Here is a 13892-nt window from a genome sequence, read left to right on the forward strand (position 1 = left end):
AGGCAGTGATGCAACCAGTCAGGATGCTCTCGATGATATAGCTGTATAACCTTTTGAGGATCTGAGGACCCATGCCAAATATTTTCAGTCTCCTGAGGGGGAATAGGCTTTGTCGTGCCCTCTTCACTTGATAGTTTGTTGGTGATGTGGACACCAAGGAACTTGAAGCTCTCAACCTGCTCCACTACAGTCTGTCGATGAGAACGGGGGGCGTGCTCGTTCCTCCTTTTCCTGTAGTATACAATCATCTCCTTTGTCTTGATCACGTTGACGGAGAGGTTGTTATGACCATGCTGTTTAGTCATCTTCTTGATATGCCACACCTGTCAAGTGGATGGATGATCTTGGCAAAGGAGAAATGCTCACTAACATGGATGTAAACAAATTTGTGCAGAAAAGGAGAGAAATAAGCTTTTTGTATATGGAACATTTCTGGGATGTTTTGTTTCAGTTCATGGAACATGCAGCCAACACTTTACATGTTGTGTTTATATTTTTGTTCAGTATAATTATATTTTTTGACCAAGTGCGCATGCGCCAAATCCACTTAAAGGAGAATCGTCATTCAACGTCTCCTGTAAGCCCAGTTCCTGGTTCAGACTAGGCTGTGTTTTTCTGGGTCTATTTAGTCAGTTATAGTATCGTCAATTGCCACTAAAAAATAATGTTTGACGAATATTTAGTCACTTTTTGTTGACGAAATTAAAACTGGATTAGAGTTATTTTTTTAGAGCTATAGCCTGCAATAAGACAGAACAACCTAGATCTGTGGTACTGTGTGGCGATGCAGATCTTACCATTACTAAATTACTACTTGCTTGCCTACGAAACCCTATTAATTCATTTGAAACTGATTTGTGAGTAAAAATATATAGTCAGACAACCTTTTTACAAAACAAAAGCCTGAAAAGACTTTAATACTTCATACAAAGTAAACATTTGAGTCAAGGACGGATTATGATGTGCAGGTATAATAGGGTTGTTCTACGAATACACTCTACAATACAAATAATTCCAAAATGCATTGTCATAGTTACACTGTGGCTTTCCTAAGGGTAGAATAGAATGCTCCTTGAATCCTAATTCTATGGGTTATAGAGTATCCACTGAAGCCACATCAAACTTTAACAATAGCTTTTCCAATGTTTTCTCCCTGCAGCATTCCCATAAAGGCAGCAGGCATGTTCTCAAAGCCTTCAGTGACTTGCTCACGACACTGCAGTTTCCCCTGTGGATGAAACACAACATTATGACATGGTCATTCAGCCGTCACCACCCAGCTAGCACATTTGGTTCCTTGGAAGTTGTGGGAATGTACGTTTTTGGTTTCCCATTGATTCTGGGAACGAAGCCATAAGTCTCCTGATTGTTAAAACAAAACGTTTTTTAAACGTTCTGAGAAAGAAAGTGAAAATTGCAAAAGCTGGCAATTAGGCCTACCGGCTAATGGAAACCCTGGTGTGCGTGTGTAGGCAACCTGCCCCTCCCCTCCCCTCGGAAGCATAGTCTAGTAGCCTACTGACATTACAAGTGTGATTCAGATATTTTTAATTAGAGAAGATTTGATAAGCCTTTTCAATTCTAGTTAAGGATACTATAGTTATCACATTGGATTTATTAACTACAAAAAAGGTATAACGTGTTTTTATTTTAATTCTGATGCCACAAAAAACGATATACAGTCACTTTTTTGGGGTTCAAACCAGTTCAGAACTTTCTTTTGCTTGTCGGAACGGTGGAACGTACATTTTTTTGAAAATAATTTGTTCCAACCCTGCTTTTAACTTATTTAACTCATACAAAGCTGTTCCTTTTAGTCTATTAAAACAGACCCTATTTCAACGGAAACTAGCGCTCATTAAGATCAGGTGTGGCCAATTAGTGGGCGCTGCCAACAAACATGAACACTTAACAAGAAAGATTAAATAAATATTCTTACTACATTCTTTGAACATTACTAATGTAGAACTATGAGGAAACCTGTAGAAAACGTTATGCTGAACTACTGAAATTCCCACAGAAGTACGTTGTTTCTTAACGTTTCGGACAATTGCTTTAAATAGAACCATGAGGAAACATTATGGGAAGGTTGTATGCAATACAACAACCATGCTTTAAGAAACATGGTTCTCAGAACGTTATGTGCTAGCTGGGTATAATCTAAAGTATACAGTGGCAAGAAAAAGTATGTGAACCCTTTGGAATTACCTGGATTTATGCATAAATTTGATCTGATCTTCATCTAACTTACAACAATAGACAAACAAACAGTGGTTAAACTAAAAACATAATTTAAACATTCATAGTGTAGGTTGGGAAAAGTATGTGAACCCCTAGGCTAATTGCTTCTCAAAGCTAATTGGAGTCAGGAGTTAACTAACCTGGAGTCGAATCAATGAGACGAGATTGGAGATTTTGGTTAGGGCTGCCCTGCCGCATAAAACTTTTTAGGGCTGCCCTGCCCCATCTTGCTATTCACAAGAAGCATTGCCTGATGTGAACCATGCCTCGAACAAAAGAGATCTCAGAAGACCTAAGACTAAGAATTGTTGACTTGCATAGAGCTGGAAAGGGTTACAAAAGTATCTCTAAAAGTGAGTCCACGGTAAGACAAATTGTCAATAAATGAAATTTCAGCACTGTTGCTACTCTCCCTAGGAGTGGCCGTCCTCCGAAGATGACTGCAAGAGCACAGTGCAGAATGAGGTTAAGAAGAATCCTAGAGTGTCAGCTAAAGACTTACAGAAACCTCTGGAAGATGCTAACATCTCTGGACGAGTCTACAATACATCAAACAGTAAACAAGAATGGTGTTCATGGGACGACACCATGGAAGAAGCCACTGCTGTCCCAAAAAAACATTGCTGTACATTTGAAGTTTGCAAAAGAGCACCTTTTGTGGACATCTGTCCACAAAATATTCTGTGGACAGATGAAACTAAAGTTGTGTTGTTTGGAAGGAAGGAAAACGCAACACTATGTGTGGAGAAAAAAAGGGACACCACACCAACATAAAACCTCATCCCAACTAAACTATGGTGGAGGGAGAATCATGGTTTGGGGCTGCTTTGCTGCCTCAGGGCCTGGACAGCTTGCTATCGTCGACGGAAATATTAAACATTTTGTCCGCCAATTGAAGCTCAACAGAAGTTAGGTGACGCAACAGGACAACAACCCAAAAGACAGAATTAAATCAACAACAGAAGGGCTTGAACAGAAGGAAATACGCCTTCTGGAGTGGCCCAGTCAGTCCTGACCTCAACCCGATTGAGATGCTGTGGCATGACCTCGAGCTGTTCACACCAGACATCAAGAATATTGTGGAACTGAAACCGTTTTGTAAAGAGGAATGTTCCAAACTTCCTCCTGACCGTTGTGCAGGTCTGATCCGCAACTACAGAAAATGTTTGGTTGAGGTTATTGCTGCCGAAGGAGGGTCAACCTGTTATTACATCCAAGGGTTCACATACTTTGTCATACTGCACTGTGAATGTTTACATGGTGTGTTCAATAAAGACATGAACAATTATAAATTTTTGTGTGTTATTAGGTCAAGCAGACTGTGTTTGTCTATAGTTACATGAATGACTTAAATGAAGATCAGATAAAATGTTATGACCGATTTATGCAGAAATCCAGGTAATTCTAAAGGGTTCACATACTTTTTCCTTGCCACTGTAGGTAACGTTAGGTATATAAGCTGTGTTCGAATACTCACGCTACCCTCACAAACCATACAATTTGTGACGTGAATTGAGTATATAGTATGCTTATTGGTCATAGTATGGATATAGTTAGTGTGCCAATAGTTCCCGGGTGTCGTACTAAATTTGCCAAAATATGAAGTATACACACAAAGGACGCTATTTCCTTACTTTAGGGCTCATAATGCAATTCAGGAAATGGGCGTGGCTTCACCTAGTTTACAGATTTTAAGAAAATGGCGGAAAATATGCAGCCTAAATCCAACGATAGCCGATACAATTTCATTGCTTTAACTAATGACAAATGTTAAGCAATGTAATAAAGTAATGCCTTTTCAAATAAGTTACCTTACACGTTATGTTGGATGACAATTTGTTAGCTACGCTGTCCTTACGAACCACATAGCATAGCATATCATTACATCACACAGTATGTTAGCTAGCTACCTAACGTTAGTTGGCTACTTATACATTAAACTTGGCAGTATATTAACTATAGGCTAATTAACTACCCAACGTTTATTGACTTGATTATTCCCGTCATTCTTTGCTTAGCTAAATTGTATAGTCCTTGTGCGTTCTTAATGGTCATTCGGGTGCCTTCGTAAATTCACTTCGGCTATCTACTGTGATTTCAGAGCATTCTCCTGAGTGTAGCAGAGCGCTCAACACTGGTTGAATATGGCCGGTGTCAGTTAACGTCGCAAAAACGCGTAGTTAAATTGTTGCCAGCAACAGTCACCAACGCTCTGGATAACAAACTGCCTAACCAGCTCTGTTAGGGCGAATGAAATGATCAGAGTGGTCACTCATTTGTGTCTGGAAGTAGCTAGCCAACGTTAGCTAGGGTGCTTGACTGCAGTTGTAAGGTCAGAACGCTCAAATCAACCCTACTCTTCGGCCCCCGCGTCCAGTGTGCGCTCCGAGAGCAAAACGCTCTGAATTTACAAACGAACAATCTGACAAGGCTCTAAATTTACAAACGAATGATCTGACAACGCTCTGAATTTACGAGCGCACTCTGACACTCCAGATTGAATTTAAGAACACACCCTATGTCGTAAAATGTCTAACTAGCCATTTGTTATGCTAACTTGCTAGCAAGAGGTTGCATAGCAACAGCATCAACTTCCGCTAGATCGGCGAAGAGCTAGTACTCTCAACTGAAAGGATACTGTTCCGTTTACAGTGTACTAAAATGAACTAATAGTATGTAGTATACACTGTTAGTATGGGTATTTGAACACACCTATAGTCTGTGACAAACATTTCATATTGTAAATGTGAATACCTGCAAGCATGGTGTACAGTTAACAGACATATTCAGAATATGTAAGACGGTGTCCAAATTGGTTACCCATAGAATTGTCATATGATTATGATCGGACAGTTTTATCTAGCCTGAAATCTCAAACCGGTTTTGTGCTAACATTTCACTCCTTGTACTCCATGTCATTGCTAAACTGTGTGCATGACGATGAGCAAGGAGTGGAATGATGGCACAGACTGATACCCGGGCTAGTTTTTATCCCAAGTACTGTACTTGCCTCTCTCTTCCAAGCCATGAGTCTCATCAGAGACTCTGGGTTCTTATGCTCCCACCTGCCCACCATGAAGCCCTCCATCTTTAGCTGCTTGAAGATCATGGTCAGATGGGGGTATGGGCCTGATAGATAAGATTAGATACAGTGCATTCAGAAAGTATTCAGACCCCTAAACTTTTTCCACATGTTGTTATGTTACAGCCTTATTCTAGGCTGTAACGTAATAAACAAACTGACATTTCCATAAGTATTCAGACCCTTTACTCAGTACTTTGTTGAAGCACCTTTGGCAGCGATTACAGCATCAAGTATTCTTGGGCATGACGCTACAAGCTTGGTACCTGTATCTGGGGAGTTTCACCCATTCTTCTCTGCAGATCCTCTTGAACTCTGTCAGGTTGGATGGGGAGCGTCACTGCACAGCTAATTTCAGGTCTCTGCAGAGATGTTTGATTGGGTTCAAGTCCGGGCTCTGGCTGGGCCACTCAAGGATATTCAGAGACTTGTCCTGAAGCCATTCCTGCATTTTCTTGGCTGTCTGCTTAGGGTTGTTGTTCTGTTGGAAGGTGAACCTTTGCCTCAGTCTGAGATCCTGAACAGTCTGGAGCAGGTTTTCGTCAAGAAGCTCTCTGTACTTTGTCCCGTTAATCTTTTCCTCGATCCTAACTAGTCTCCCAGTCCCTGCCGCTGAAAAACATCCCCACAGCATGATGCTGCTGCCACCACGCTTCACCGTAGGGATAGTGCCAGGTTTCCTCCAGACGTGATGCTTGCCATTCAGGCCAAAGAGTTCAATCTTAGTTTCATCGGACCAGAGAATCCTTTTTCTCATGGTCTGAGAGTCCTTTAGGTGCCTTTTGGCAAACTCCAAGTGGGCTGTCATGTGCCTTTTACTGAGGAGTTGCTTCCGTCTGGCCACTCTACCATAAAGGCCTGATTGGTGGAGTGCTGCAGAGATGGTTGTCCAGCTGGAAGGTTCTCCCATCTCCACAGAGGAACTCTGGAGCTCTGTCAGTGACCATCGTGTTCTTGGTCACCTCCCTGACCAAGGCCCTTCTTCCCCGATTGCTCAGTTTGGCCGGGCGGCCAGCTCTAGGTAGAGTCTTGGTGGTTCCAAACTTCTTCCATTCAAGAATGATGGAGGCTGTGTTCTTGGGGACCTTCAATGCTGCAGAAATGTTTTAGTATCCTTCCCCAGATCTATGCCTCGATTACAATCCTGTCTCTGAGCTCTACAGACAATTCCTCTGACCTCATGGCTTGGTTTTTGCTCTGAGATGCACTGTCAACTGCGGGACCTTGTATAGACAGGTGTGTGCCTTTCCAAATCATGTCCAATCAATTGACAATTTACCACAGGTGGACTCCAAGTTGTAGAAACATCTTAAGGGCGATCAATAGAAACAGGATGCACCTGAGCTCAATTTCGAGTCTCATAGCAAAGGGTCTGAATACTTATGTAAATAAGGTATATATTTTTAAATCAATGTGCACTAATTTCTAAAAACCTGTTTTCGCTTTGTCATTATGGGGTATTGTGCGTAGATTGAGTAAAAAAAGTGTTAGCCCTTTTAGAATAAGGCTGTAACTTAACAAAATGTGGAAAAAGTCAAGGGTTCTGAATACTTTCCAAATGCACCGTAGATCGATGGATATAGTGACAGAAATAGGAGAGAGAGAGGTGATGTATAGGCATATTTTTTGTTGTTGATTTGACCATTTAAAATACATAAAGAAGCCACACCAAGCAACAAATACATCTTCCAAAATGGCAGAGGATTATATACACAAAAAGTCAAGACTTGTTTCCATTGTGGTCCTTTATAATAGAACACAGAGTTCCAATATGTTTATTCATTCATTTCTATGTAATCTCTCATGGTCAGATCTGTGTAAACATAACTGGTACTGTAGAATATTTTGTGACTGAGCGAGATGCATACGATCACTAGCAGCAGTTGTTCCGATGTTTGGGTTTTTCGTTACTGGTTATTTGGTGCTAGCATCTTTTCAAACATGGGACATTCAGAGAGGGTGAAGCGTCTCGTTCCGGTTCCTCTCCTTGTTCTAGCATTTCTTGATCCCTTCTCTTAACATGTTTGGACCCAGAACTTAATCGAGCAGTTGACCAATTACGTGAGACTAGTTCTGGGTTAATCGAGATGAATTACTATGCAATGAAACACGAGTGAATGAAATGCATTCAGTTGGTCACAGGTCAGTCTGAGTGTAATGCTGGCTAATGGCGCCCTCTAGTGGAATATTAAAATGAGCAACACTGACAACATATCAACATAACAATACAGTACGAGTTAGGCAATGTAGAGTTGACATCTTTGAATGATTTTGAAGATGAGAGAGAGATCAGACCTGTCTGTGGATTGGTGTCATTATAGGTTGAGATGCTGCCGCACACAGCTATCCTTCCAAACTCCTTCATCTGAGGAATGGCGACACTGGAGAAAGGGCCTCCCACCTTGAAAACGGAGAAATGTCCATTATGTCGAGCTAAATATGTTAAGATGAAATAACTGTTACCCAATACTGACAATTCATATCCATGTCTAACAATATTAAAACCAGAGAAATACTACTTTATTACTAAATATTAACCCTCTATATCTAACAATATTACCAACTACCAGAGTGAATTACACCACTTTATATAACTACAACCAAATACTTTAACTACTTTATAACCTACGTTCTCAAAGAAGCAGTCGTATCCGTCGGGCGAGGCAGTCTTCAGGACCTCCTCCAGTGAGCCGACTGTTTTGTAGTTGAAGGCCTCGTCGAAGCCCAGCTCCTTGAGGAAGGCCACCTTGTCGTTGGAAAAATAAAAAAGTGAGTGATGGTCCCTTTTTCATTTTCAGGATAAGTAAAGATAGAGATCACTAGAATTTTTGCCTCCCAGTATTTCATCTTAATCCCTTTTTACCTTGCCGTCGGACCCAGAGGAGCCCACAACCCTGCAGCCCTTGATCTTAGCGATCTGGCCCACGATGGAGCCCACGGCCCCAGCTGCAGCGTTCACCAGTAGGGTCTCTCCAGCCTGAAGTCCCAGCACCTCCTCCAGACCGTACAGGGCTGTCAACCTGAAGTCAGAGCACAAGGGAAGATGGAATAGAAAACAACTTCCATTCAAAAGGAAATGTGTATTTTGCGATTTGTTTTTCCATTCCAAACCTCCTGGAAACCATGCACGTACACACTGGTGACCAGTCTGCAGTCAGAGCAAAAGAGGGGTAGCTCTTTAATAAGAAATGTAACTATAGTCACCTAGCTACAGTAAGATAGCTGTCTATGGACTTTACCTCCGTTAAAACAAACAGTATCAAACTCATTATCAACACAAGCAATCATACACAACATCTGTGTAACACCACCAACTGTCTCGTCATCCTAAAGCACTGATTACCTTTCTCCCCCTCGTCTGAAAACAATCCTCTCTTCAGTCATGTGTAACATTTAATTACTTGTAATCAGTGTTGTAGTACTCGAGTCCAGACTCGTGACCACATATTGAGTATCTCGGTCTTGGATACATTTTTACTCAGTCTTGGACATGAGGACTCATTTCTTCCCAAGATCAGCTTCTTTTCTGTCAGCGCATAAAACTGCTTCACCAGGCCAAATATTTACACTCCATGTATGACACATGAATATCTTATCACCTATTGAAACTTGGGTTTCCTACTTTACTCGTAGCATCACCGTCCTTTACTTTCGTAGAAAAATATCCTCAAACTTGGTGGCGCTCATCACAATTTCCTTGATTCCCTGGTAGGGAAGAGTGGGGGAAATGGTTTGAATGTTCCGCGCTCACTTTTAGTAAGGGAGATCGGGGAAATTGTAACAGTGTTCCTATCTATTATAGGCCTGTTTGAGTTCGTAATAATTTGTAGAGTGGCACTCTATTTACCCTCAGCATCCATTTTTTTCGCCATTCTGACTGGCTAAAGAATCCATATGCTCTTCTGAAATTTGAACACAGAAATACTGGACATTTTGAACTCTTGTAATGGTGGCGATTTGACAAAATTACAATTTGCTTCGGTCTTGAATCGGTCTCGCTTTAGGTGGTCTCGAACCCAACACTGCTTGTAATAACATTTTAATTTCAAAATAGTTGTGATTATCGAATTAAAAGAGTTGTGATTCAGTAAAACTGTTTAAAGAGTCCTGTGGAAAAGCGGAACAGGACCATAAGTGGTGACCGTGACCTGCTTGCGAAGATACCTGGGGCCCAAATGTTTATTTTATCAACCTAGAAGGAAAACATACAGCTGCTTTTCCTGGCAGACTTGAAGTCAACATTTTTTTCTGCCTTTACTCTGTGAGCTAAAACGATGAAACAGTTGTGCTATAAGTTCTCCAACACTAGCTCCACTGTTAGCATAAACGGTTATGTTAGCATCCCTCTTTACCCAGGACGCCAGAGCGTGACATGCATTTTTCTTCTGGCATGAAAATATAAATGTTCTACTCTTTGTGACCAGAGGTTCAGCCCCATAGTGACCCCCCCCCATATTTGACCCAGAACCCACTGGCACTCAGGAAGCCCCTCCTCCTTACCCTGGCATGCCGATGGCCCCCAGAGCCAGGGACATGGAGACATCCTGAGGCCAGTCAGACAGAAGGCATGTCAGACCTGTCCCATCAGACACAGTGTGGGTCCTCCACCCGCATCTACCAACCACATGGCACCCCACAGGGAAGGTTGGGTTGTTGCTCTGGATCACCCTACAAAAAAAACCCACACACACAAATAAACAAACTGAATTAATGAGGGTTGTTAATTATAATTAAAGTCTGTCTACAACAAGCCTGTGTCAGAAGACACAGATCGTAAAGTATGCTTAATGGATAGTCTGCCATTGAAAGTGCTTTTTAGTTACAGAGAATGCTTAATCTGGGTATATATGAACCACCCTTAGTGGTTGCTAAATGGTTTTATCCGGAGGCTAGATCGGAGACATGCTGTAGGAAGAGTCAATGGAAGCCTTTGGGATTTTCCCGAAGTATCTGTACTCCTTTATAAGAGAGACAGTACTCAGGCAATTTAATTTAGTGAAATAATTTTAAAAGCCCTAGTGGGCAGGGAATAGTCATTGGGTTCTGTTTATTTTCCCAGGCTGACTCACTCACTCTCACTAACAAACTTTCTCAGTGAAAACACATTGAACCACTCACTTGTGGCAGGAACGGAACCTCGGAACACACTGCCAAGTACATTCAATTTGTTCTCTTACATCTGAAGTCATGAAGAATAATCTATGGCCTCAGAAATGAATAACAGGTGCAGGACTTATTCTCTTCCAGTAAACAGCAGGCATGCATGTCACCCCATGGTAGAGAGATGAAAGGCAGATAACTTGGCCTGCATCCCAAATGGCACCTCATTCCCTGCATAGTGCACTGCTTTTGACCAGGGGCCTAAAAGCAGTGCACTATGTAGGGAATAGGGTGCCATTTGGGATGTAGCCTTGTTTATTTTCCTTACTTGGCCACTTGAGTTCCGATCATCACTTCCCCCTCCTTCATACGCACTCGGCTGAACGGTCTGGAAACAACCACAGATGGCAGGAGAACAATCAGATGCAATGTTTTTCTGTACTATCTACTGAAGGATGTGATTTAGTAATGTTATGGAAAAGTCTATACTGTTCAGAGAACTTTCAATGTTCTAATATGAAGAGTAACATCTGCCACACTGATCCTCAACACTGGGGCCCCTCAGGGGTGCGTACTTAGTCCCCTCCTGTACTCCCTGTTCACCCCCAACTGCGTAGTCAACCACGACTCCAACACCATCATTAAGCTTGCTGACGACACAACAGCGGTAGGCCTGATCACCAACAACAATGAGACAGCCTATAGGAAGAAGATCAGAGACCTGGCAGTGTGGTGCCAGGACAACAACCTCTCCCTGAATGTGAGTAAGACAAAGGAGCTGATCGTGGACTACAGGAAAAGGAAGGCCGAACAGGCACCCATTAACATCGACGGGGCTGAAGTGGAGCGGGTCGAGTGTTTCAAGTTCCTTGGTTTCCACATCACCAAAATAGTCATGACGAGGACACGACAACACCTTTTCCTTCTCAGGAGACTGAAAATATTTGGCATGGGTCCCCAGATCCTCAAAGTTCTACAGCTGCACCAGAGAGCATCCTGACCGATTGCATCACCGCCTGGTATGGCAACTGCTCGGCATCTGACCGTAAGACGCTACAGTGCGTACAGCCCAGTACATCACTATGCGGTGTTAGAGGAAGGCCCAAAAAATTGTAAAAGACTCCAGTCACCCAAGTCATAGACTGTTCTCTCTGCTTCCGCACGGTAAGCAGTACCGGAGCGCCAAGTCTGGGACCAAAAGGCTCCTTAACAGCTTCTAGCCCCAAGCCATAAGACTGCTAAACAATTAAATGGCCACCTGGACTATTTACATTTGATCATATTCCTTATAGATATCACATTACATGAGTCATGACAAAAAGCATCCGGTGGCAAATGTTAGGGGAATCTCTCCCTGTCCATTTTTATTTTGGAATTTTCTCCTACCTCATGTATGGATCTACACTGAGAAACAGTGCCTCCAAAAGCACCTCTGAAACAGAAAAAAACAAAAACATTCAAATGTATGACATCACTTGGCTTTAGTCAGGTACAGGAATGTTGTATTCAGTACAAGTACAGGTCCAGATAACCTCAGTAATAGTGCAGATGAGACCTTCACAGTCATTACCTCCATCTTTAGGCTCTGGCAGCTGCTCCAGCTTCAGCTCAAAGTTGCTGTCCTTCGGGAAGCCTTCAAAGTGATGTGTCAGGACCCAGGTCTTGGCTTGAACCATGGCTCTTTGCTTTGGACAACTGAAAGAATAGGCTGTTTACTTAGTACTTAGTTACTTGCTATACCAAAATCTGAAGTGACCTCAGAGCTCATCTAGGGAACCGTTTCTTCTTTTCTATACATACTAGAAATTTCAAGGTAAAGAGAAGAGCAGTCAGTCAAAAAAATATATATTTGGTGTATTACAAGTTGTAAGAGGGAGACACCTCCAGCACAGAAGCAGAGAAAATGTCTAGCAAACCTTTTGGAGACAGGCCCTTTATATCCTACTCAGACAGCACCAAAACATTCTGTAAACACCAGCCCGAGAGTCTTGTAGGAAGACAAACAAAAAGGAAGTGACTGAGCTTGCAACAGAACCACACCGTGTTCACACAATGTCATCAATACAACAGTAAATAATCAGTGTCCTTGTACTTGGACCTCCAGTCTGGTGTCAATCACTATCAACAGAGATGGAAATAATCCATAACATTCACTATCAAGTCTAGTGACCATCAACCCACACCTAGAGTTTCACAAACAGAACACTGGAAATAATGCGTATTTCAGAGAGGGAAAATATATAAATATGCTAAAGATCACTCTAAACTGAATATGAACTTCAGTTAAATTTCCCCATTACAGCAATCATTTCTACTTAAGTATCCTACATTTAGCAACATGTTTACTGTCAAGTCACCTATATACAAATATCAGACTTTGAGATCTAAAATAGTCAAAGTTAAGAAATGCAATAGAGACAGTTGAAATACCCACATACGTCTATCATAGCAGGATGATGAGAAACTTGAATACTTCAACAAAGGTTGTTATTCAAAGACAGAGAGAGAGAGAGAGTGAGATCAACACACACCTAGAGTTTCACAAACAGAACACTGGAAATAATGCGTATTTCAGAGAGGGAAAATATATAAATATGCTAAAGATCACTCTAAACTGAATATGAACTTCAGTTAAATTTCCCCATTACAGCAATCATTTCTACTTAAGTATCCTACATTTAGCAACATGTTTACTGTCAAGTCACCTATATACAAATATCAGACTTTGAGATCTAAAATAGTCAAAGTTAAGAAATGCAATAGAGACAGTTGAAATACCCACATACGTCTATCATAGCAGGATGATGAGAAACTTGAATACTTCAACAAAGGTTGTTATTCAAAGACAGAGAGAGAGAGAGAGAGTGAGATCAACACACACACACACACACACACACACACACACACACACAAAGGGGGCTGTGCAGGAAAGAGTGCACTGGTGCCAGAAGATGCACAACTGTGAAAGAATATGCAGTTTACTTTGTGTTCAGTTATGCATTGATTTACAGTACTGAACAATACTGACTGTAGTGCAGGCTGCCATCAAGAATAGCTAAATTCACATGGATAAGAGTTTGCACTGTCTATTATTTGCAATCTACTGCACTAGCTTAGCTTGCTAGATAAAGGACTTGCAGAACCTAGGAGAGCGCTGTGCATTGTTGCAAAGTGAATGCCATGCAAGCCCGCTTCACAGTGGGCTGTCGACCACAACCAGTGAAGAAACTATCTAAGCATTTATCTCCATGCCCGTGGTTTAATACCATGCAGTACTCAGCAAAACTCACGTCGAATAAATTATCAACAAATGCATACATACCGGTCACTGCTCTCCATGCAGAATGAAAGAACTATCAAAATTTCACGGAAAGGACAAAGAGAGCGTGGGTAGGTTGTGCTCGACTACTTTCTCATTGGCTAAAAAGGTTGTTAGCCGATCCGCGTGACGTGGTATACGCAACGTTTC

The 13892-nt window shown here is 41.8% G+C and overlaps 1 protein-coding gene across 2 annotated transcripts; it reads right to left on the reverse strand.

Moving 5' to 3' along the window:
* Positions 1-885: 885 nt before the first annotated feature.
* ptgr1.1 (prostaglandin reductase 1, tandem duplicate 1) lies at positions 886-13879 on the reverse strand. Of its 2 annotated transcripts, none has more exons than XM_014207042.3 (10): positions 13746-13879; positions 11994-12118; positions 11810-11855; positions 10752-10811; positions 9824-9991; positions 8187-8343; positions 7953-8069; positions 7619-7724; positions 5252-5370; positions 886-1228 (listed from the first exon to the last, which is right to left on the reverse strand). In XM_014207042.3, the coding sequence occupies exons 1-10, from the start codon at positions 13760-13762 to the stop codon at positions 1118-1120; spliced, it is 1026 nt and encodes a 341-aa protein (XP_014062517.1). In that variant the 5' UTR covers positions 13763-13879; the 3' UTR covers positions 886-1117. The 2 variants fall into 2 exon arrangements, with proteins under 2 accessions (XP_014062517.1, XP_045577721.1); XM_045721765.2 differs by lacking the exon at positions 13746-13879 and adding an exon at positions 12340-12362.
* Positions 13880-13892: the final 13 nt, after the last annotated feature.

The sequence above is a fragment of the Salmo salar genome, chromosome 07 (assembly GCF_965601325.2).
Source record: "Salmo salar chromosome 07, fSalSal1, whole genome shotgun sequence".
Taxonomy (NCBI): domain Eukaryota; kingdom Metazoa; phylum Chordata; class Actinopteri; order Salmoniformes; family Salmonidae; genus Salmo; species Salmo salar.

What these genes read in the sequence shown, in the direction of transcription:
- ptgr1.1 (XM_014207042.3), bottom strand. An exon ending in CCTCTGGGTCCGACGGCAAG is followed by an intron (nt 8,070 to 8,186) that starts GTAAAAAGGGAT and finishes TCCAACGACAAG; the next exon opens with GTGGCCTTCCTCAAGGAGCT. An exon ending in ACGACTGCTTCTTTGAGAAC is followed by an intron (nt 7,725 to 7,952) that starts GTAGGTTATAAA and finishes TCCGTTTTCAAG; the next exon opens with GTGGGAGGCCCTTTCTCCAG.